General features: G+C 42.4%; 1 protein-coding gene across 9 annotated transcripts in view; it reads right to left on the reverse strand.

Moving 5' to 3' along the window:
- Positions 1-3002: 3002 nt before the first annotated feature.
- Positions 3003-20380, reverse strand: part of NUP133 (nucleoporin 133) — an 88458-nt gene continuing 71080 nt past the window's right edge. For 7 of the 9 annotated variants that reach the window (XM_070055887.1, XM_070055885.1, XM_070055884.1 and 4 more), the window contains 7 exons: positions 20043-20201; positions 17456-17591; positions 14007-14125; positions 12439-12519; positions 11800-11864; positions 10049-10137; positions 3003-3291 (listed from right to left, as the gene is read on the reverse strand). In XM_070055887.1, the coding sequence (XP_069911988.1) occupies positions 3155-3291; positions 10049-10137; positions 11800-11864; positions 12439-12519; positions 14007-14125; positions 17456-17591; positions 20043-20201 (786 nt within the window). In that variant the 3' untranslated portion in view covers positions 3003-3154. Of the gene's footprint in view, positions 3292-10048; positions 10154-11799; positions 11865-12438; positions 12520-14006; positions 14126-17455; positions 17592-20042; positions 20202-20380 lie in introns of all 9 variants that reach the window. The other 2 variants (XR_011381648.1, XM_070055881.1) reach the window with 2 other exon arrangements.

Here is a 20380-nt window from a genome sequence, read left to right on the forward strand (position 1 = left end):
GTGTGCCAGCACCGCTAGGCGGAGGATTAGCCTAGTGAGCCGCGGCGCCGGCTTCTGTGTAACTTTCAACAAATGAATCCCTTTTTTTTTTTTTTTTTTTTAAGATTTTATTTATTTATTTGAGAGGTAGAGTTACAGAAAGGGGTCTTCCATCTACTAGTTCACTCCCCAAGTGGCTGCAACAGCTGGAGCTGGGCTAATCTGAAGCCAGGAGCCAGGAGCTTCTTCTAGGTCTCCCAAGTGGGTACAGAGGCCCAGGTGCTTGGACCATCTTCTGCTGCTTTCTCAGGCCATAGCAGAGAGCTGGATCAGAAGACGAGCAGCTGGGACACAAACCAGTGCCCACCTGTGATACTGACATTGCAGGTAGCAGCTTAGCCTACTTCACCACAGCACTGGTCCAAAAACAAACAAACAAACAAAAAACAACAAAAAAAAAACCAAAACATACATACATACATATATTTACAGCACTTGTAAAGTTATAATCAGTTACTTGATTTATAAAAAAAATCATTAATAATTCTTTGACGACTACATTGTAGAAACAATTTTAAAAAAATCTAAGAGAGGCCGGCGCCGCGGCTCACTAGGCTAATCCTCCGCCTAGCGGCGCCGGCACACCGGGTTCTAGTCCCGGTCGGGGCGCCGGATTCTGTCCCGGTTGCTCCTCTTCCAGACCAGCTCTCTGCTGTGGCCAGGGAGTGCAGTGGAGGATGGCCCAGGTGCTTGGGCCCTGCACCCCATGGGAGACCAGGAAAAGCACCTGGCTCCTGGCTCCTGCCATCGGATCAGCGTGGTGCACCGGCCGCAGCGCACCGGCCGCGGCGGCCATTGGAGGGTGAACCAACAGCAAAGGAAGACCTTTCTCTCTCTCTCTTTCTCACTGTCCACTCTGCCTGTCAAAAAAAAAAAAAAAAAAAAAAACAAAAAACTAAGAGAAAATAATTTTCAAAATTGTAGCTGTTAATTTCCTTTTTTTTTTTTTTTTTTTTTTTTTACAGGTAGAGTGGACAGTGAGAGAGAGAGACAGAGAGAAAGGTTTTCCTTTTTGCCGTTGGTTCACCCTCCAATGGCCACCGCGGCTGGTGTGCTGCGGCCGGCGCACTGCGCTGATCCGATGGCAGGAGCCAGGTACTTCTCCTGGTCTCCCATGAGGTGCAGGGCCCAAGTACTTGGGCCATCCTCCACTGCACTCCCTGGCCACAGCAGAGAGCTGGCCTGGAAGAGGGGCAACCCGGACAGAATCCGGTGCCCCAACTGGGACTAGAACCTGGTGTGCAGGCGCCGCAAGGCAGAGGATTAGCCTAGTGAGCCGCGGCGCCGGCGCTAATTTCCTCTTTACTACTAATTTTAGCTACTGATTATATGGGCTAGAGCTGAAAGAGTAAGACAGAAACACTAACACCGCAAGAACAGTTATTTCACACCCAGATATCCACCAGCAGTCAGGTACTATCAATGGCTTCTCCGTTTCCTTCTGTTGAACCAGGGATAACTGGGTTTGTAATTAACTCTACTCATCAAGTAACACCAAAGTATATTTGTGGCAACATGAAGGAGGCAGGAGTGTGTCCCCAAAGCCACTCTTACCTACTAGGGTGATCTAGGAGCAAACTGAATGCCTGCAGTTAATGTCTCTATAAATCCAAAGCTCTTCTTCCTAAGTACCTTCTTAGAACCCTTCAAGGCCGGCGCCGCGGCTCACTAGGCTAATCCTCCGCCTAGCGGCGCCGGCACACCGGGTTCTAGTCCCGGTTGGGGCACCAGATTCTGTCCCGGTTGCCCCTCTTCCAAGCCAGCTCTCTGCTGTGGCCAGGGAGTGCAGTGGAGGATGCCCAGGTGCTTGGGCCCTGCACCCCATGGGAGACCAGGAAAAGCACCTGCCTGCCATCAGATCAGCGCGGTGCGCTGGCCGCAGCGGCCATTGGAGGGTGAACCAACGGCAAAGGAAGACCTTTCTCTCTCTCTCTCACTGTCCACTCTGCCTGTCCAAAAAAAAAAAAAAAGAACCCTTCAGTGTATTCCTGGCCTCAGTCCTGATGCTTGCTGTCCTAACCCGCATCTGCACACAGTGAATTCCCAGGCTGCTGATTTCTCCCCTTTGATTATTATAACCAGCTCCGTTAGTGCACAGGTTGAGCTATACAACCTGCAGGGAAGAGGCCACCATGGCTAGACCGGGGCTCTCTTCTCCATGTTTAACTTCTGACCTTTTCAGCTGTTGGAGCAGGCTGGGAGTGAGCCATCATCTGAGCCAAACCCTATGTATGCCAGCAACGCCTCATCCAATCCCTGATCTTTATTTAAGCCAGATAAACAGGGCGGTGACACTGGTCAGGACAAAGAAGCTTTGAGGGAACACTGCTGTCCACCTCGGTTACCATGTTAGGTGAAGTCATAACAGCTTCCATCATTACACATGCTTTGACCAGGTCAGCAGACTGCTGGCGCTGGAATGCAGTGAAAAACATTCTGAAAACACATAAGGCTGATTAATTCCCACACTGAAAAATCGCATTAGTACAATAAGCTTATCAATGGCAGTTTATGAATTAGAAAGCTGCTTTTTCCACTAAAATACTTTCACTAATGCTCATTCTTTCTGTAGAAAAGTTTAAACTATTTCCAGTGAATTCATCAGACATCAAGCTCACATGAATTCAGGTCCACTTTGTCTTATTTTTTTAGTTCCATAAGTCGGCAAAAATTGTGATTTATCTTATTAGATATTTCCCATTCTCCTTAACCAAAATAGATACCAAACACCCCAGTTTCTCTTTAGCACATTATATGCAGTCACAGCCATTCAGACAATCTAGTGCAATCTTGTGATTTTGAGAGTTAGAGAAACAGACCTAGAAGTCATTTGTAAATAGCCAGAAGCAGGACTCACCACACCAAGTGAGATGAAAAAGAAATGGCAATAAATACAGAAACAATTGATAACTTTCAGGTGGAAAAGGAGGAAGGAAATTATCATGTAATTGAAAACCAAAATATTAGTTATGTAACAATTTTATATTAGCTTCCAAATAAAGTATAAAAAATCCAGTCATACATTTTACAAAATGGTGAAAACATCTGGTTGCTAAAGGCCTGAAATATTTATGTTACACAAATTTTAGAAACAATGGTAAGTTTTAGAAAAAAATTATACTTGTCCCTGGACATAATATTCATAATTGGCTTTCAAAACAAACTCAAAGTATGGATTGGACTTGAGGCTTCCAAGGTGTTCTGCTTGCAGGAGGTCCTTCACCTCTGGTAAGTATTCACGGAGCTGAATACCTATCAACACAAAGACAGAAAGGCAAATTTTACTTCTTTAAAACTCAAATGAATTAAGATGATCGATGATGCAAACATCTGTGCTTCTAATTTAAACCATAATGCACTCTGCTCTTGAGAAATACTCTCTGCTAAATTCCTTCCATCTGTCAAACATACTTTCAGGTCTAACAATATGACATTCTTCAGAGACTCCTTGAGGGTTTTTCCCCCTAGTGGTCAAAATGGCCATTCTATTTAAAGTCTTTAATAAAATCTGAAATATTTTGCTTTTCTCACAGCTTAAGACGTAACTTTGATGGGTACATTTTTAATTATTACTTGAAAATAAGCATTTCAAATAATTACATGTTCCTCGTTTTGGGAAATATCCAGCAGAAACACCATGATGAAAGCTGACTACAGTATCCCAGAATGTATTACAGTTTAAGTCTAAAATTAGACTGGCCAAAGCAGCCTTTCTTCACAAGTCATCTACAGAACAGGAAAGCCAATGAACACTAATGAAATGGGAAGTTGAGACCTGTACAGGAACAAAAATGTACATACAGATTTCCTATATGACAAACTGGAGGAACTTTTAAATTACTTAGGCAACAGTATTTTACAATTTTTACGTTACTGTAAGATTCTCAAAATCAGATACTTTTTTAAAAACCCTCAAACTGTCCAGCATCTTATTTCTTGTACTTGTTATACAATAACTATCTGGGTTGATAAGGAGTAGGTGGTGTTGTGCAGCTGGTTAAGTTTCCACTTGCGACACTCACATCTCAGGCTGGAGTGCCAGTTTAAGTCCTGGCTGCTCTGCTTCTGATCAGCTCTCTGATAAGGAGCCTAGGAAAGCAGTGGATGATAGCCCAAGTACTTGGGCCCTTGTCACCCACATGAGAGACCTGGATGGAGTTCCAGGCTTCTGGCTTTGTCCTTACCCAGCCCTGGCTATTGTGGGCATTTGAGGAGTGAAGAAGAGGATGGAAGATCTCTGATGGAAGACTGCTCTCTCTCCTGCTCCCTCCCTCCCTCCTTCCAAGTAGATGACAATAAACACACATTTTTAAAAGTCAGGGTTGATAAAGTTATGAGGCTAAATCCAGAGCATTTCTGTATCATCTGTTACAATTAACACATGTTCAGATTTTTCTCTGTAAAAACAGTATTATACTTTAAAGAGCATGCCTTCCTTAACACTTATTATCTGATAGCTCTTTTTTTTTTTTTTTTTAAAAAAGATTTATTTTACTTGAAAGTCAGAGTTACACAGAGAGGACAGGCAGAGAGAGAGGTCTTCCATCTGATGGTTTACTCCTCAATTGGCCGCAACGGCTGGAGCTGTGCGAATTTGGAGCCAGGAGCTTCTTCCGGGTCTCCTACGTGGGTGCAGGGGCCCAAGCACTCGGGCCATCTTCTACTTCTATCCCAGGTCATAGCAGAGAGCTGGACCGGAAGTGGAGCAGCCAGGACTCGAACCGGTGTTTCAGGCCAGGGCATTTACCCGCTGAGCCACAGCGCCAGCTTCAGCTCCTTTTTCTTTAGAGCAGGGTTTGAAATTCAAATGCCTCCAAAGTCTAGGCAGGAATGAGGGGCGTGAATGCGGGCATCCTGGTAGGCTGAGTCACTAACTCAGCTAAAGCAGCACTCTACACCTCCTGCTGAGTGTCCCATGTAATTACTGTCTGGTGTATGCAAATCAACAAAAGTCAGAAAACAGAACTTACTAGAACCACTCTCAACTACTAGATGTTGGTGACTCATTAGAAAAAAACACTGAATTCCACATATGAATGTGGGCATTTTATCCTATATACATACAATGTGTCATGGAAAAACAAACTGTGTGGGTGATTTAAACATGGGCAGGATGCACTCACCCCGCAGAGTAAAATACCTGGGGAGCTGTCAAAGCCTGTGAAATGTATTGCGAGGTTCTCTCTCTATGCTCAGATTTTGTCTTTTAAAAAAACATTTACTATTGTACACATTAGCGAATAAAAGTTTCCAAAAACAACATCTTTGGCCTATTGTTATAATAAATATACATTCTTTTTATTTATATGTTTATAATATTAGTGCCAGATACCTAATTAGACACAACTCACTTCTGCGGCACTTTTACAAGAACCCATTTCATGGAAAGCATCATATTTGGGTCCTAATCATTCTCTCTTTTTTTTTTTTTTGACAGACAGAGTTAGACAGTGAGAGAGACAGAGAGAAAGGTCTTCCTTTTCCATTGGTTCACTCCCCAAAAGACCGCTACGGCCGGGGCGCTACACCCGATCCAAAGCCGGGAGCCAGGAGCTTCCTCCTGGTCTCCCATGCGGGTGCAGAGCCCAAGCACTTGGCCATCCTCCACTGCCTTCCCAGGTCATAGCAGAGAGCTGGACTGGAAGAGGAGCAATTGGGACAGAACCGACACCCCAACTGGGACTGGAACCTGGGGTGCTGGCACAGCAGGCAGAGGATTAGCCTAGTGAGCTGTGGTGCCAGCCTAATAATTCTTTAAGCTCAGCTGGAGAATCTCTCTAATAGGTACAGACAGACTATATCCAATTATTTCTTAAATTGTAGAAAAGAAGTGTTAAAGACACATTACAACTGTTTTCTAAATTTCAAGTAAAATAATCTTTAAGAAAGATCATTCATTTTGCTATACATCTTCATTTATTTTGTTTTAAATTTCCATTTTTTTTTTTTTTTTTAAAGATTTAGAGTTACAGAGAGAGGTAGAGCCAGAGAGAAGTCTTCTACTTGCTGGTTCACTCTCCCCAAATGGCTCCTACAGCCAGAGCTGAGCTAATCCGAAGCCAGGAGCCAGGAGCTTCTTCTGGGTCTCCCATGCAGGTGTACTGGCCCAAGGACTTGGGCCATCTTCTACTGCTTTCCCAGGCCACAGCAGAGAGCTGGAACCAAGTGGAGCAGCCAGGACTTGAATTGGCGCCCCTATGGGATGCCTACACTGCAGGCCGGGGTTTTAACCTGCTGTGCCACAGCGTTGGCCTCCCTAAATCTCTAGTTTTTAAAAAAGATTTATTAATTTGAAAAGTTGAATACCAGAGAGAAAAGGAGAAAAACAGAAGAGGGAAATTTTCCATCTGCTGGCTCACTCCCCAAATGCTCACAAAAGCCCGAGCTTGGCAGGCCAAAGCCAGGAGCCAGGATCTTTGTCAGGGTCTCTCACACGGGTGGCAAGGACCCAAGTATTTGAGCCATCATCTGCTGCTTCTCAGGATGCATGATCAGGAAGGGAAGCTGGATTGAAAAGAAAGGCAGGACTCAATCCTGGGCACCAATATGGGATGCAGGCATCCGACTGATGGCTTAACTTGTCACAGCAATCACCTCCATTCATTTTTTGACAGTGGAAATGTTTAACTTTCTTGTTCTTTACTCAGCTTTGAGAACAAAAGTACTCATTAAATATCCTGACACTGTGGGGCAATCAAGTTTCTGTTTTTCATAAATCAAGGTGTAGGACAATTCCAAGCAAGTTACAAGCAATCAGCTGTAGAACTGTATTTACATTTGATCAGCTATGAAATAGGAGGCTGACTCTCTGCAGAACAGTGCTACCAGGTCAATGTGGACAGGCTCTAAAAGGAGAAGCACACCGAGTTTGCGCTCTTGACCTCAGAACACTGGCTGCTGTGGCTAGTTCCAGAGTCTTCTCTCCGGGTCCTCCACTTCACCTAGGTAAGCCAGTGCCTCGAAAGTAGAGAACTGTCAACACAGGGTGGAGGAGCCAGGGGCAGAATCTAGGACAGTAGAGATGGGGCTGTGGATTTGCAAATAATTCTATATACTCAAGAACAGATGTTTCCTGAGCAACTGACTGCTGTGTATCAGGCACACTAGGCTGGTGTAATTCAATATTAAATAATGTATCTTCAGATGTATGTACAGAAAATGTTCAAATGGATATAAATCAAAACTATGAATAAAATTCACCTTCACTTAGAAGGACTGCTGAATTTACAACAGCTTTTTGTCATTGTGCTTCTTCCAATCAAAACTAAAATGAGTGTCCTTGGGATAGCCATTTTGCCTAGCAGCTAATGCTGGTTAAGATGCCCACATTTGGGGCTGCCACTGTGGCATAGTGGGTTAAGCTGCCACCTGCAGTGCCAGCATCCCATATGGGGGCCAGTTCAAGTCCCAGCTGCTCCACTACCGATCCAACTCCCTGGGAAAGCAGTGGAAGAGGGCCCAAGTACTTGGGTCCCTGCACTCATGGTGGGAGACCTGGAAGAAGCTCCTGGCTCCTGGTTTTGGGCTGGCCCAGCTCTAGCTGTTGCAGCCAATTTGGAAAGTGAACTAGTATATGGAAAGTTTCTGTCTCTTCCTCTAGCCCTCTGTAACTCTGCCTTTCAAATAAATAAATCTAAAAAAAAAAAAAAAAAGCCTACATTCCAGCATGCCTGGGTTTGATAACCACCTTCAGTATTTTTTTTTTAAAGATTTATTTATTTGAAAGGCAGAGTTAGAGAGAAAGAGCTTACTTCTTCTTAAGACACAGAAAGAGAGAGAGAGAGCTGCCATCAATCAGTTTACTCCCCAAATGCCCACAATGGCCAGAGTCACGCCAAGTTGAAGCCAGGAACTCAATCCTGGTATCCCACATGGGTGGCAGGGACCTAACTGCCTGAGTCATCCATCTGTTACAGGGTCTGCACTGGTGGGAAGCTGAAGCTGGAAACTGGGAATCAAACCCAGGCATCACAATTTGTGACAGGTGTTATCTTCATCAGCATCTTAACCACTGGCCAGAAATCTGCCGCAAGAACAAACATTTCATCTGTAAAAGTCTGATTACCTGTTTGTATCTTTATCCTCAAATGGAATTTTGCTCACTGCTTTAGATACAAAACATCCATGCAGGGGCTGGTGCTGTGGCACAGTGGGTTAACGCTCTGGCATGAAGAACGAGCATCCCATATGGGCACCGGTTCTAGTCCTGCCTGCTCCTCTTCTGATCCAGCTCTCTGCTATGGCCTGGGAAAGCAGTGGAAGATGGCTCGGGTGCTTGGACCCTGCACCCATGTGGGAGATTGGGAAGAAGCTCCTGGCTCCTGGCTTCGGCTTGGCACAGCTCCAGCCGTTGCAGCCATTTGGGGAGTGAACCAGCAGATGGAAGACCTCTCTCTGTCTCTCTCTGTAACTCGATCTTTCAAATAAATAAATTAAAAAAAAAATCTATGCAAAACATATTTCTTGTTTCCATTTTGTTTCTAAATTGGATTTTAGTCTCTTACTATTTAAAATGCATTTATAGGCTGGCGCCGCAGCTCACTAGGCTAATCCTCCGCCTAGCGGCGCCGGCACACCGGGTTCTAGTCCCGGTCGGGGCACCGGATTCTGTCCCGGTTGCCCCTCTTCCAGGCCAGCCCTCTGCTGTGGCCAGGGAGTGCAGTGGAGGATGGCCCAGGTGCTTGGGTCCTGCACCCCATGGGAGACCAGGAAAAGCACCTGGCTCATGGCTCCTGCCATCGGATCAGCGCGGTGCGCCGGCCGCAGCGCGCGGGCCGCGGCGGCCATTGGAGGGTGAACCAACGGCAAAAAAGGAAGACCTTTCTCTCTGTCTCTCTCTCTCTCACTGTCCACTCTGCCTGTCAAAAAAAAAAAAAAAAAAAAAAAAAAAAAAAATGCATTTATAAACATATTTTCTAACTTGTTCTTTATTTTATTTTATTTTTTTATTTTTGACAGGCAGAGTGGACAGTGAGAGAGAGAGAGAGAGAGAAAGGTCTTCCTTGCCGTTGGTTCACCCTCCAATGGCCGCCGCGCTGCTGCTGGTGCACCGTGGCTGATCCGAAGCCAGGAGCCAGGTGCTTCTCCTGGTCTCCCATGGGGTGCAGGGCCCAAGCACTTGGGCCATCCTCCACTGCCTTCCTGGGCCACAGCAGAGAGCTGGCCTGGAAGAGGGGCAACCGGGACAGAATCTGGCGCCCCGACCGGGACTAGAACCCGGTGTGCCGTGCCGCTAGGTGGAGGATTAGCCTAGTGAGCCACGGCGCCGGCCTCTAACTTAAGAATGGTTCATATCCATGGGGCTGGCACCGTGGCTCACTTGGTTAATCCTCTGCCTGCGGTGCTGGCATCCCATATGGGCGCCGGGTTCTATTCTCGGTTACATCTCTTCCAGTCCAGCTCTCTGCTTGTGGCCTGGGAGGGCAGTGGAGGATGGTCCAAGTGCTTGGGCCCCTGCACCTGCATGAGAGACCAGGAGGAGGCATCTGGCTCCTGGCTTTGGATCAGCGCAGTGCTGGCTGTAGCAGACATTTGGGGAGTGAGCCAATGGAAGGAAGACTTTTCTGTCTCTCTCTCTGTCTATAACTCTGTCAAAAAAAAAAAAAAAAAAAGAATGGTTCATCCTCTATTTTAAATGTTCAAGCTTCATTAGAGTTAAATGAAAAATTAAAATACATGATTACTTCTCTCAGTACTGATTTTTCCATGTTAGAACCAGTGTTTGTGCCCCACGGGTGACGTTTCTTGCCCATCCTGACTCAGCAAGGTAACTTCACCTGCTTCAGGCACCCAGGGAACCAGGAGAAAGACCTCGCCTTGATACATGTTCTTCCAATAACAGAGGTAGAAAAAAAGTTCTTCCTTTATTAACAAATCCCTCTAATTTTGAGTATGATACTGTTTAATAATCTTAAATCTCCCTGTCATCTGAAATCTCAGCAAGTCTCCATTACTCAAATTTTAAACTGAGAATTGACACTGTAATTTCCAGTGATAACAAACCACTTACCATCTTTTAAGAGTTTCTGTAAGATTTTCACAAATATGCTGTCTTTAGACACTTCAATTGGATCATCTTTACCATCAGAACTGGACCAACTAGAACACAAAATCACTATGAGGGGAAAATGAAATCATCGGCACAGCTGAAATAAATGACTTCTGTTTGCTTATCACAGCTTTGTTCTGATGGCTCTGAAGATACAGAATCTGAGTTCTGCGATACATTCTGAAATCATTAGGATAAAGAGGCTTTAAATGTTCGACACACTTATAGTCTCCATAATACATACAAGATGCAACACTCAGTAGCTCTTCACTTAGTATCACCATCTATTTTACTTCCAAAACCAAATAGTGAGGTATCCTCCCAAAGAAAGTTCTGCAAGTAAGTAACAAATCTAGTATGGACTCTCAGGTATGATCTTGCACAGCACAGGAAATAGTTAGAACATGTTATAAAATATTCTGTTTCATACAGGTAAAATGGAAACCACTGCCTAGTAATAAGAGCAGCTTTCTTTGATCTAGATAGGTCTATCTGCTACTGAAATATAAACCTGCAAAAGCACTGCCTAGAGTAATTTATGTGTATGTATCCTACATGACATCTTCACAATTTTTAAACACAAAGCCAGGACAAAGAACTGTAGTCAAAATGACAGTGTCTTCCTGAGTAATTGGGATGGAACCTGGGACTCAAGTGGGCACACAGCTGGATCTGCAGACGATGACCTCTGCGACCAAATTACACAACAATTCTAACTATCTGGGAGTGACCAGAGAAGGGAGAAATGCTTTAGTAAAAATAGCTCTACCACAATTTCTCACCACCACAGGAAAGAGGAAAGTATATAGGGGGGTGCTTTTAGTACTCAAGGCATGATCTCTTTAAAATTCTTTTCCTGGAGAGAATCTATCCGAACAACTGATTATTCTTAGTCTTTCTCTGCCACTGAATCTTAACACAACCATTTCCATAGATGGAAATCCTCTGCGGAGGGGAAATGATGCTAACAAAGAAGTTGCTATTTAATCACTTAGAAAAAGAACGCAATGGCCCTCAAATTATAACAGCCTCTTATTAGAAAAAGCCTTCAGTGATGTAAGTCATGTGCCTGACATTTGTGAAAATAAAGAACAGGTGTCTTTATTTATTTATTTATTTTTTAACAGGCAGAGTGGACAGTGAGAGAGAGAGAGAGAGAAAGGTCTTCCTTTTGCCGTTGGTTCACCCTCCAATGGCCGCCACGGCCGGCGCACCGCGCTGATCTGATGGCAGGAGCCAGGTACTTATCCTGGACTCCCATGGGGTGCAGCGCCCAAGGACTTGGGCCATCCTCCACTGCACTCCCTGGACACAGCAGAGAGCTGGCCTGGAAGAGGGGCAACCGGGACAGAATCCGGTGCCCCGACCGGGACTAGAACCCAGTGTGCTGGCGCTGCAAGGCTGAGGATTAGCCTAGTGAGCTGCGGCGTCGGCCAAGAACAGGTGTATTTATTTCTGTGCAAGCTGACAGTTTAAATTTTAAAACCAAAAGTAGTGATTTACTATTATTATATCAACGGTTCCAAGTCTTTAGGCTACATCTTTAACCATTAAAACATTTTTTAGGATTACAGGTAGAACCACTTGTAATTTTGCAATGTCTGTTGCAATACAATTAGAAGTTTATAAAACCACTGGCATAATGGTATTATCTTCTTAAAGTGGAGCCCCTTCCTAAAACTTTACCATAGGTTCATGCTATAAAAACTTACTTATCTCTCTGAAGAGCTTTGCAAAGGATTTCCAGTTTTAGATCATTTATATTTACATCTTCCTCCTTCATAGCAAAACAAAAAATTCTGATTAAAACTCAATTTTGAATTAGTTTCACAACTGTCTGTGATATTCTGATTTTATCAGACACTTGAAAGAATTACAATTTTAAAATGTCAGGTAAAAGTCCACATATTATATTTCTAAAACCTACCAAAGCAATTTCAATTGCATGGCCAGTTAAAAGAAGCTTATCTTACAGAATTTTTACTATAGTCTTTTGAAAGCTGACAAACAGCTTCTCTTAGGTTGTACACTATGAAGAATAAACTGATGAAGAGTGTAACATCACATTCAAAATTAATGATTATAAAAGAAAGAAAAAAATACATCATAACTTTGAAAAGTAGCATTCATTTGGGCACAGAAAGACATCTGAGAGCGAGAAATTTATTAGGAAATAAAAGCTCCCCATAGCCCTTTTTCTTTGGTTCCTAAAGGGCTCCTTGTGTTCTAAGAGGGTAGAGATAGGGTCCTTTTTCATTTAAACATTTTCATGACTGACTGCAAAAGGAATTCCTCCCTCCCTCTTTATCTGTATTCAGTTGCCTGAGATCACGTCAAGCAATACTGCTTACCTCATCAATGTATTCCAGCAAGTCTAAAGCTTTCTTGAAGTCATATTCATTAGCTCTTCTGTTTTCTTCACAGATATATAGCTAAAGCAAGTTAAAATAAGGCAGATTTTACAAATTGAGAACTTTGGGAAGAGCATTTGGTATTGTGGTTAAGACACTATGTGGCACACCTGTACCCTATATCAGACTGCCTGGGGCTGAGTTCCAATTCTGCTTTCGATTCTACCTTCCTGTACATTCTGTGAGGCAGCGGGTGATGGCTCAAGACCTTGGGGTCCCCTGGATTGAGTCACTCATGTGGGACACCTGGATTGAGTTCTGGATTTCTGGCTTCTACATGACCCAGCCCCCACTGTTGAGGGTATTTTGGGGAGTGAATGAGCAGGTGGAAGATCTGTTTGTCTCTTTCAGAAAAAACAAAAACACCAAAAAGAAACCCCCAGCTGGCGCTGTGGAGAGTGGGCTAAGCCTCTGCCTGCGGCACCAGCATCCCATATGGGCGCCGGTTCTAGTCCAAGCTGCTCCTCTTCCAATCCAGCTTCCAGCTGATGCACCTGGGAGAGTAGAAGATGGCCCAAGTGCTTGGGGCCCTGTACCACGTTGGAGACCTAGAAGAAGCACCTGGCTCCTGGCTTCAGATCGGCCCAGCTCTGGCTGTTGCAGCCATCTAGGGAGTGAACTAGTGGATGGAAGACCTTTCTCTCTCTCCCTCTCAAATACATAATAAATTAAAAATTAAAACAAAAAGTGAATAGTTATTAAAGAAACCCCCTTTTATTTCACTGTTTCTGAACACACTTTTTTTTCCCACAATCTCTGGAATTGGAATATAGTATTAAACTTGATAGTGTACCAGAGTAAAACTGGCACTTTTTCCCCCTCTCTTAATGATGCATAAAATAGTGATGAGTTACAATACAAAGCATCCTACATTCCTAAATTAAATGTGCTCCATCAGAAGTTGTTGTGAGCTCAGTCGTAGTACATCTATTATCAAGAAAGCCTAAAATTCTCAGGTTTTTCAATTGTTTGCTTTCTTTTTAATATAAACAGAGCAATTCTGGGTGATTCTATATCACTTTTGCATTTGAAATTCCCTCTAAGTAGCAGAGATAAGGCTACAAATGCATAACACCAAATCTAGCCTGTCTAGAATGCAGCCTTTACCCCAGTTACGCCCTCAGAAATGTTACACTCCAGAGGAAAGGGTGAGCATGGCACTTACAGGCCATGCAAATCCAGTTCAACCCGAAAAGTACTTTTCTGGAGAAATAAAGTTATCTCCTGGTACATATTTGTCCAATAATAAAAAAGCAAAACTTCAAATAATGTCTCCTTTTCACCTGGATAAGCACTTTTAGGAGTAGGTGCAGAGGCAGAGGCTGTTCCAGTGCTTTCTACTAATTAGCTTCCTGTTCCCAAGCAGCTTCCAACAATTTTTTCTAGGGGAAAGCTTTCAGGAGGGAGCAGCTGAAAGATGACTCCTAAGAACTATACCACACGGCCCAACAAATGTCTGAGGATGTCTGGAGTTTAAAAATTGGTGTAAGGATTTGAAAAGCACATACGCCAATGAGTTGTGGTGCAGTCAACACAGGCATGGCACTGAGATTCAGCTGTTTCTCTGCTAGAAGCTGTTCAGGTAGGGTCTCCTGGTGCAGTAGAAAGCGCTCCTGCTCAGCCATTTCTAGTAATCAAGATAAGAGAGAGGAAGGGAAGGAGAGAATGATGTAACTTCTACTCTTACGCTATCATAAAGCAAATCTTAAAAAAAAAAAAAAAAGGCAGCTCTATCTAAAGGTGATCCCATCCTCCTCTATGATCTTAAGATGTTATTCTACTTATTCTTGATTGCTGATTATGTTATTAACATATTCACAGTTTGTGTCAAGTCATATGAAGTATTCCAGCAGCCAAAGTAGGTAAAGAAAGGAAACAGATTCTCCTGCTTGAAGAAGTTATAGAACACCTGGCTATTTCATAAAGGATAAATCTCCCAGCTGTGGGGTATCTCAGTCTCAGTTTTTCCTATCAGAATTTATAGTTTCATTCGTAAATGGAAATGATTTCAAGGACACTATATCACCAGAAAAACAAACCTTGTGAGATTATGCACCAAATCCACTAACCAGCCAGGGTTATCTCCAGTGGAGAGGTGCTGGCCTTTTGCTTGCCATATAGTCTCCAGGCTGCCGCACATTACCACAAGCAGTAGTCCATAAAGCTTAAAGAAAGATTCTCCCAAATAATAAAAAATAAGTAAAATAAATAAAAGGTAAATACAAATATCTGATTTGAGTCCTTGATATATAAAAGCCACTTTTCTCAAGAAACACACAGTGGGGCCAGTGCTGGGGCACAGCGGGTAAAGCTGCCACCTGCAGTGCCGGCATCCCATATGGGTGCAGGTTCACGTCAGGGCTGCTCCACTTCTGGTCCAGCTCTCTTCTCTGGCCTGGGAAAGCAGTGGAAGATGGCCCAAGTCCTTGGGCCCCTGCACCCATATGGGAGACATGGAAGAAGTTCCTGGCTCCTGGCTTCAGATCGGCACAGCTCTGGCCATCGCAGCCAATTGGGGAGTGAACCAGAGGATGGAAGACCTCTCTCTCTCTCTCTGCCTCTCCTTCTCTGTGTAACTCTTTCAAATAAATATATCAATCTTAAAAAAAAAATCAAATGATGTTTGTCATTTGATCTTCTTTAAAAAAAAAAAAAAGAAACTCACAGTATCATCAATTCTTTCAAATACCCATTTTACAAAGAAATTCAGGCTCATGAGGGCAAATCTGAGAATAAGCTCTGGAGAAAATATTTAAAACCAGATCTGTCCAGATTCTTTCCACTATACTCATTCCCTCAAAAGGAAAAATGACATCAGTTAAATCTGAATATTAATCTCAGAGACTAAATAAACTCTTTGTGGTTAAGAAATGCAACTGGGGCTGGTGCTGTGGCACAGTGGGTAAATCTGCTGCCTGAGGTACTGGCATCCTATATGGGCACTGGTTAGAGACCCAGCTGCTCCATTTCTGATCCAGTTCCCTGCTATGGCCTGGGAAAGCAGTGGATAATGGTCCAAGTCCTTGGGTGGGTCCCTGCACCCATGTGGGAGACCTTTTCTCCTGAGCTCCTGGCTCTGGATCAGTCTAGCTCTAGCTGTTGTGGCTATCTGGGGAGTGAACCAGCTGATGGAAAACCTCTCTCCCTCTGCCTCTAACTCTGACTTTGAAATAAATATTAAAAAATTAAAAAAAATTTTTTTTAAAAAAGAAATGCAACCAAATATCCAACTTCATATATACTTCACCACATACAGAGTTTTTTTTGCCTATCATTTGAAGGTTGCAGACTTTGTAACATTTCATTTTTAAATACTTAATTTTTAAATAAATATATGTATTTCCTAAGAACAAGAACATCCAATCACAATAAATTACCAGGCCTATAAAATTTCATCAGTACAGTAATCCCACCTATTAAGCATGCTCAAATTTTCCCAGTTATCCCCCTAATATTCATCGTAGTTACCCTGGTTATTTGGGGGATGATCTAGGACCCAATTAAGAATCTTGCACTGCATTTGGTTATCCTGGCTCTTATAACCTCTTTAATCTAAGTTGGTCTTTCATGTTGCTACAGTTTTGAACAGCCCAGGCTGACTGTACTGTCAAATGTCCCAGGTCGAACATTTTAGCAACAGGTGATGATATATACTGTCATATCTTGAGGAAGTATGAGATGTGAATCTGTCTTTGGGGCTGGTGTTACGGGGCAGTAGGTTAAGCCATTGCACTCTGTCAAATAAATCTTAAAACTCTCCCTCCCTCTGCTTTCCTCCCTTTCTCTATTTGAAACGCAGAAAAGAAAGAGATCTTTCATCTACTGGTTCACTCCCCAAATGCCAGCAACAGCTAGGGCTGGGTCAGGGAGAAGCCAGGAGCCTGGAATTCAGGCTGGGTCTCCCTCATGAGTGGAAGGAACCCAAACCATTCTTTTTGTTGTTCAAATTATCCCTGAAGTTGGCTAGTGATGGCTGGCTGTTCAAGGATCTTGTATTCTTGTGACATCTCTACATTAACCTTGCTTTCTCACCCAAAACCTGTAAGGGCATCTTTTCAATATGGCCTCCTTCTTTACTGGGCAATAGTAGTTTGAAACTAAAATATGGAATTAGGAATACCCATGCTACTGCGGTGTCACTGCTTTCAGGCCCTTTCAGTGGAGAGAAATACACTTTTTTATAAAAATTCCAGGGGCAGGCATGTGGCACAATGGTTAAGTTGCTGCTTGGGATGCCCATATCCCACATCTAAGGGCTGCTTTGAGTCCTAGCTCCTCTGCCTTAAATCTAACTTCCTACTAATGTGCACCCTGGGAGGTAGCAGATGACTGCCAACTACTTGGGAGACTTGAATTGAATTCCAGGCTTTTAGTTTCAGCCTAGCCTAGTCTTGGCTGTGGCAGGCATCTGGGGGGAGGGAATCAGCAACACAAGCTCTCTTCAATCTCTCTGACCCTCTATTTCTGCTTTTCAAATAAAATGAAAATTTTAAAAAATAAAAAAAAAATCATTCTATCCATTATGTTCAATACAAATGCAATTATACAGGGTTCTTCCTCACCTTCCTTCTACACTAGTATTTGTATCTCCCTCCTCCTTGGTTCTCAAACATAATACTATATGTAATCATCTTTTCTATCTACAGGGTATACAGAGTATTTCAGAATTACTGCATCATACTACTACCTACAACAAACCCACTATACAAAGGTCAGTGTATCTTTGCAGTTCTTTTTGCTCATATAATATATACTACCAAAAGTACATAATCAGAGTGTTTAGTCAAGCCATTTGAATTTAGGAATTCTTACTGAAAAAAGTTTTCCTCTTAAGTAGAGATGGATGAGTCTTGTTCCTAATGGATTCTACTAAACGATGATAGGAAGACATCTTAAGAGTTCATTGAAGTATGAATGATAACAATTAGTCAAAGTCTTTTTGCTCAAATTCTTTTACCTTCAATTTTTTCTTGCAGTATATCCTCTGAAAAATCTGAAGCTAGTGCGGCCAATTTACTCAAGCCAAGCAGAGTTTTTTTCTTTGCAAAATAACGAGTTTCCATATTTGCCAAACCTAGAAGTGTTGCATGAGCCTACAATAAACAAAACATGAAAACCATGGTAAGATCTTGGGTATCAATTCAACCTAGAAATAAAGGCTGAGTGTACTCCAAACTAGTTTTTTCCCTTTAGCTTTACCAATGAAAAACAAGTTGTTAATTAGCAAACCTATGAGGTGATCAGTGACATATTCAGAGTAATTACACAATACTTACAAAACATCTACCAGACACACTAATTATTGGGGACAGTGACATAACTAAAACATCTGTTTTATAACCATTATAATTCATTTGAATATCATGTTGAGAACAAGCTTTCAAGTTAATTTGTGTGTTTTTATTAGAAGCACATACTCATTACAATAAAAGGCCAATGACCACTATATACATGTTTGCAAATTTTTTGTGATTTTATTGTAATAGACAAAGTATTGTAGGCTATATATTTTTATTGAGTTATAACAGGTAATGTTAACATCATCGTAAATCAAGCAGAATCTTTTATTTAAATTATATGAGAGAATAGGAAAGAATATATACATATGTGTACATTTTAAAGGATTTACTTATTTATTTGAAAGGCAGAGTTATAGACAGAGAGATCTTCCACCCACTGGTTCACTCCCAAAACGACCAAGACTGGGCTAGGCTGAAGCCATTAGCCAGGAGATTCTTCTGGGTCTCCCACGTGGGTGAAGGGGCCCAAGCAGTTGGGCTATTACTGCTGCTTTTCCCAGGTGCCTTAGCAGTGGGCTGGATTGGAAGTGGAGCAGCTGGGACTTGAAATGGCACCCATATGAGATCCCCACATTGCAGGCCATGGCACAACCCACTGCACCACTGTGCCGGCCCCAAGGATGCACATTTTAAAATATCTGTAAGTAGTACCTCCAACTTTTAAAAACTTATAAATTAATTATAATTGTATACATTTGTGAGTAAAAGCGATGTGATGATATGTGCATACAATGTGGAATGATTAAACCAAGCTAATTAATGTATCCATCACTTCAAATGCTTATCATTTTCTGTGGTGAGAATATCTGAAATTTTCTCTTAGCAATTTTGAAATACACAACATATTATTATCAACTATAGACATCACACTATACAACATATCTCAAAGAAACTGGTTTCTCCTAATTGAATCTTTGTACCCCTTGACCCAATTCTCCATTTCTCCTATCCTCCGGCCTCTGATGATCACCATTTCACTCTCAGCTTTGGTATGCTCAGCTATTTTAGATTCCACGTATAAGTGAGATTATACAGTATTTATCTTTCTGTGCCTGCTTATTTCACTTAATACTATCCTCCAAGCTTATCCATGTTCCTGAAAATGATACTTTTATTTTTAAAGGCTGAATATTACTTCATTACATACATTAACCCCGCACATCTTCTTTACCCATTCACTTGTTGATGGAATCCTTGGTAGATTCCCTAACTTGATTACTATAAATAATGCTGTAACAAAAATGGGAATGCAGGAACCTCTTCAAATACTGATTTGAAACCTTTCACATGGGGGCTAGCATTGTGATGCAGCTGCTTAAGCTGCTATCTGCAATGCCGGCAACTGGCTGATGTGGAGTGCTAGTTCAAGTACAGCTGCTCCACTTCCAATCCAGCTCCCTGTTTAATGTCCCTGGGAAAGCAGGAGCAGATGGCCCAAGAGCTCAGGCTTCTGCCACCCACATGGGAGACCTGAATGGAGTTCCATGCTCCTGTCTTTGGCCTGGCTCTGAAGAGTGAATCAGTGGATGGAAGAGTTCTCTTTATGTGTCTCTTTCAATATCACTCTGCCTTTCAAATACATAAAATATATCTTATAAAACATATTTCACATAAATAATCAGAAATATTGCATATGTTAATTCTAGTTTTAATTTTCTGAGGAAACTCCATACAGTTTTCTGTAATGGCTTTTCTTTTTTTTTTAAAGAATTATTTTTAAAATTTATTTGAAGGACAGAATTATACAGAAAGGGAGAACAAGGGAGAGGGGTAGGGGGAGGAAGTGGAGGGGAGGGATCTTCCATCCTGCTGGTTCACTCCCCAAACGACCACAGGGCCAGAGCTGAGCTGATCCAAAGCCAGGAGCCAGGAGCTTCTTCCAGGTCTCTCACATGGGTGCAGGGGCCCAAGGACTTGGGCCATCTTCTACTGCTTTCCCAGGCCACAGCAGAGAACTGGATCAGAAGAGGAGCAACTGGTGCCCATATGGGATGCTGGCACTGTAGGCGGCAGCTTTACCCGCTATGCCACAATGCTGGCCCACATATGTCTTCTTTTTGAGAAATACCTACCTATGCCTTTCACCCATTTTTTACTTAGGTTATTTGTTTTCTTGCTATTGAGTTGAATTCCTTAGTATTTTGGATATTAAGCCCTTATGAGATATATGACTAAAAAGTCTTATTTTAATTATTAAAAGCTAACTAAATCATCATCTACTCCATATAATTAACTCCTTCTTACCTTTTCTAATTCTTGACCATTAATTTCATGTAACCAGCTGAGATGTTCATGAGCTTGCAAAAAATTCGCCAACTGTCCATGCTGAGAAATGGGCTGAGACAATAATTTGCCTCGTTTTCCTTTCTCCAGATACCAACGGAAGAGAAAATCTGAAAAATTCTACAAATGACAAAGTTAATGTTAACACAATTCAAAAACTACATTCCTGATAATGAAATGCTAAACTTCTTCTAAAGGTCTCCAAAACAGAAATATTGCTTTAATCAATACATCCCTACATTGGAGGATCACCTAATGTAATTCTCAGATTTGACAAATTCAGAAAGGCTATCTTGCTC

Source organism: Oryctolagus cuniculus, chromosome 13 (genome assembly GCF_964237555.1).
Source record: "Oryctolagus cuniculus chromosome 13, mOryCun1.1, whole genome shotgun sequence".
In the NCBI taxonomy this organism is placed as follows: Eukaryota; Metazoa; Chordata; class Mammalia; order Lagomorpha; family Leporidae; genus Oryctolagus; species Oryctolagus cuniculus.